General features: G+C 48.5%; 1 protein-coding gene across 1 annotated transcript; it reads right to left on the reverse strand.

Annotated features, from left to right (window-relative positions):
* Window positions 1–2,262: 2,262 nt before the first annotated feature.
* On the reverse strand, window positions 2,263–3,669 carry LOC143835029 (E3 ubiquitin-protein ligase ZNRF4-like). The gene has a single exon (XM_077332104.1). It carries the CDS (start codon window positions 3,437–3,439, stop codon window positions 2,528–2,530), a length of 912 nt encoding a protein of 303 aa, XP_077188219.1. The 5' UTR covers window positions 3,440–3,669; the 3' UTR covers window positions 2,263–2,527.
* Between the last annotated feature and the right edge of the window lie 1,168 nt (window positions 3,670–4,837).

The raw sequence follows: 4,837 nt of genomic DNA on the forward strand, positions 1-4,837 counted from the left end.
CTGCCAAGCATTTGTTGAGGTCGAGGGAAGCTAGCAGCATCTACTGGGCTCCCAAACCTCCCTCCCTTAAACCCACAAGACTGAACTGAATAACCACGGGTCTGTTAGATCTTTTACTTTGGTGAAATGTTATTTCCTCTGTTTGTTGTTATATGGTTGTTGTTGTTGCCTTTCATTTGATATATTCACTGAGTTTGATGTACTGTTCTTGTTTTCATTCCATGTAAACCGCCCTGAGCCTTAGGGGAGGGCAGTATATAAATGCAATAAATAAATAAATACATAATAAATACATCCCAAATTTTGAGGAGCAATACTAAAAGGAATTTTGAATCAGGAGCCCAGGGATGGAAAGATACGGAGTGCTCTGAGCATCTTTGTTAACCAGGACATGTACCTCAATGAGGCAGGCTACATGCAAATTCCAGTTTCTATGAGGCAGACAGTGTGTGTGTGTGTGTGTCTTCAGGCCCTCTTTGTGAGCCTCAGAATCAATCCTCTTGTGCATTTCTTCTAATGAGCTCAGGGTAGCATATATGGCTCATCCTGGACCATTTCATTCTCACAACAACCCGGTGAGGTAGGCTGGACTGCGAGATACCAATTAGCCGATGGTTGCCAGTGAGCATCATACCTAGAGACTAACATGAAGCTGCTGAATGCTGAATCAGACCCTGGGTCCACCAAGGTCAATATCGACTGCTCAGGCTGGCAGCATCTCTTTCCATCACCACCAAATGGGGAAAGCACCAAACATTTCAGCATTTCCTGCTAGGGACAAATATTTTCTTGCATTCCCTGCCAGATCAGTCTGAACCCAGGGGTAAGATTGACTCCAAATTCTTGACAATGAAGAGGTGCCCTCTCCAGCAGACGGGAGGTGGTGGGACCTGCAGTGGGTGGGCAGGCTCTTGAGAAGTGTGACCCCCACAGCACTTTCACACACCCTGAATAAGGCACTTTCCACCCATTATTTTCAATGTGCTTCCAATGTCCTTTGCAGCAACCGGGTTTTACTGTGCGAAATCGGGAAATCCACTGGCAAATCATTGCCAAAGTGCATGGAAAGTGGACTAATAAAAATAAAAATAATAAATTATTATTAATAATAAAATTAATAAAAATAATAAACAAATATTTTTATAACCCATCTTTCCAGTGTAGTCCAGGATGAGTGATAACATGGTCCATAACAATCCGATACAATTATAAACTCATAACAGTTTATCATCTGTTATGTATGGATCCTGTTACTGTTAGGTGGCTTGAGAACTGAGTGCACCCAAACGGTGCTTGTTAATGGTTCATCATCTTCCTGGAGAAGAGGGGTGAGTAGAGTGCCTCAGAGATCTGAAGAAAGACGTAGAGACATTGGAGCGTGTCCAGAGGAGGGCTACAAAGATGGTGAGGGGTTTGGAGACCAAGTCGTATGAGGAAAGGTTGAGGGAGCTTGGTCTGTTTAGCCTGGAGAGGAGGTGACTCAGAGGGGATATGATAACATCTTCAAATAGTTGAAGGGCTGTCATATATAAGATGGAGCAGTTGTTTTCTGTTGCCCCAGAGGGTCGGACCAGAACCAATGGGTTGAAATTAATTCAAAAGAATGTTTGGCTAAACATCCGGAAGAAGTTCCTGACAGTTAGAGCGGTTCCTCAATGGAACAGGCTTCCTCGGGAGGCGGTGAGTTCCCCTTCTTTGGAAGTTTTTAAGCACAGGCTAGACAGTCATCAGACAGAAATGCTGATTTTATGAACTTAGGCAGGTTGTGAGTGGGTGGTCCCTTCCAACTCTGTGATTCTATCAAGTGTTTGTGTGTGTGTTGGGGGACGGGGGGACGGACAACTCAGAGTTTTCAGAGCAGGTCTTTCTTCAGTTTCCAGCAGCCTTTCAGCGCCCTGGTGGTCTTTCAGGGCCCTGACCCTATTCAGGCCCTGATCTCTCTTGGTAGACTGTTCCACCTGACTTAGGCCAAGGCCAAATAGACCCTGGCCCTGGTTGAGGCCAGTTTCGCCATCTTAGGGCCAGGGATCCTGAGCAGATTTTGGTCAGCTGGGGGAGTGGGGACTCAAACCCGGCACGCCAGATTAGAAGTCCGCACTCCTAACCACAACACCAAGCTGGATTGGTCCAAAGCTCTGGAAGCCCAATTCAGACATCCCACACACTGACTTCACTGCCCCTCCCTCCAGCTTCCCAGTTTGCCATGCTCACCACCAGTGTGTTTTGCTTTACCTCCTTCTCTGAACTGCCAGGCCTGGGAGCTTCCAAGAGACATGCATTTTATTAAAAAAGGAACCACACCATGCCACATGACCCCACACATCCCTGGTATGAAAAATTAAACCCAGACTCCCAGCAAGAAGACAAAGTGGACAACAGCTGGCATTTGGGAGAATTTTGTTGTTTCCAATTTTCCTGGTTGGCCTTCAGCCTTCTCTGAGTTCCTTCCTCCTCCTCTCTGGGATATTCTTGTTCCTCCCCTTGCTTCTTTGTCTGCCCACCCAGCGAGGGCTTGCTCCTCAGGCTGCTAGGCTGCCATGTCGACATGTTGCTTGCAAATGGGGCAGATCTTCCCCATCCGTGGCTGGAGGAGGAGCCACGTACTGATGCAGGTGTTGTGATAGGCGTGGCTGCAAGGGAGGATCTTCAGCTGGTCCCCCAGTTCGTACTCTGCCATGCAGATGACACACAAGTCATACTTGTCCCCTCTTTTGAAGGTCTTCACTTTGATCCCTTTATTCCTCCAGTACCATTTCATGCAACCGGCAACCACAATGAAACTGATGCCCAGGCTTACGAGGACCACCACCCCAAACTCCTGGAGGAACCTGAGGATCATCTGCTGGGTACAGTAGCCTGGCCAATACTCCAGGTGATGCCGACCTGGATCCCAAACAGAGATCCCGATGTTGTCCCAACAAGGGTTGTAGTAGCTTCGGGGGACCACCACGTTGACTTCAGTTTCGTTTTGGGAATGGACCACCTGTCTCAGGAGCTTGGCGGCTGACTCCCCGATGAAGAGGGATGGAATCGAGATCTGCTGACGGGTCTCTTCCACTTCGATGGACATGCTCACCAGCAAATTAGAATGGAGGTTATGGATGATGGCTGCTTGGTACCCAGCTTGCTGGGCATGGAGCACCTTGGTGCTGAAGGGGCAGTCATACCTGCGGATGAGCACAATGGAGCTTGGGGGAGACCCTCTGGAGATGGGTGGGGCTTTTATTGGGTGGCAGGCATTGGGAGGTACCGCTTCGAAAAGGTAGCCCTTTAGACCGGCGAGGGAGAGTGGTGGACCAAAGCACGCAGGAACAGCATGAGAATCCAGGCAGGTGGAATTCTGGGAAAAGACCAGGTGGACAAAGGGTTTCCCCAAGATGGCCTCTAGTAGCAACGAAAGGATGAGCAAGGAAGGATGAGACAGGAGTAAGAATCTCATGTTGGAGATTATCTTCTGTAGATGGGATGGTAGAATAGACAGGGACCACTAGGTCTCACCTGGGCATCTTGGAGGGCTGTTTTGGGGTCTTCACGGCAGCATCAACAGCAAGACAGGAGTGATGGTGTGGCTTTCAAAAAGCCCTTTGACTGTGGCAGCTCACTGTGGTTGCCCACCTCCTTTCCATGACAGGTCCTGCCCTCCCAACAACTCAATACCAGTTGTTTGAAGCAGCATAAGCCCTTATGACATCACGCATTCTGGACTTGTCCTGCATCCTTGGCTGGTGCACAGTGAGGGAGACAGATGTGCATGTGTGGAGCGAGACAGAGGAAAGGGAGAGAAAACCATTCAAGACGGGGGAGAATCTTCCCTGTACCCCCACGTCTAATATGATCACCTCCCCTGTTATCACTTTTCAGTTTCTTGTGAATTTAAGACGAGATTCCAGCCGCATGCTCAGCACTCAACTAACACACCAAATGGCCTGGACAGGGATCAGATTTCCCCCCCCCCCCTTCAGATTGGAGAAATCATGCATTCATTTATGCAGCTACTGTCCTAGCGTATATTCCCCCTCCTCGGTTAGTAGGAGGAACAAGGTCTCACTCCATCATTATCTCCCCTCTCATTTCCTGTCTTCCTCCCTTTTAGCACTGGGAACATGCTAGGGTAAAGATCTAGGTGCCCAGAGCTATGGGGAATGTCATTTCCACTGGGACCTGATTTCCCATTTTATAGGGCTCTAAGAATTTATGTCCATGTTTCAGCTTCATTTTAGAGCACAGTAGAGGAAAAGAGGAGAAAGACGTCCTTTCCTCAACCATTGAAGCGTTGGTCACATGTCAGATTGGAAAGGGACTTTTTGTGTCGGGGGGAGGGGACTGACCAATCATGCTTTTGTACCACCAGGAGTGTGACAACGTCTGGTTGGTATCACTGAGTGTGTGAAAGGGTCCAACTCTGTTTCCAGTAGATTCCACACAACCGTCCATTGCATTTCAGTCAACCCCCACAGGAGCACTGGATGAGCTCTCTCCCTTCGTTTGTATCCCTGGCCCACAAACAACTACTGGGTCCTTTGTCCTTTCATCAGGTGGGGCTTGTGAAATACATTGCCTGTGCTTCTTTGGGGCACCCCCCCCCCCTCATGCCCAGCTCCTCTGGACCTGCTGCAATCCACTTGCTCGTTAGGATTTTGATTTATTTAAATGTCAACAAGCCACAAAGGAGATACAGCAGAGGCTGTCTGAGAGAGGAGCAATTACAGAGAAAGGTCCCACTTTGGCACTTGAAAGAAAAGCCAAACTTGATGGAAGGGAGAAGGAGTCAGCTTTGTTTTTAACTAATCACTCACCAAAATTCTTTCATCTAGCCCCTTCCCTTCCCTTCCCTTCC

The sequence above is a fragment of the Paroedura picta genome, chromosome 4 (genome assembly GCF_049243985.1).
Source record: "Paroedura picta isolate Pp20150507F chromosome 4, Ppicta_v3.0, whole genome shotgun sequence".
In the NCBI taxonomy this organism is placed as follows: domain Eukaryota; kingdom Metazoa; phylum Chordata; class Lepidosauria; order Squamata; family Gekkonidae; genus Paroedura; species Paroedura picta.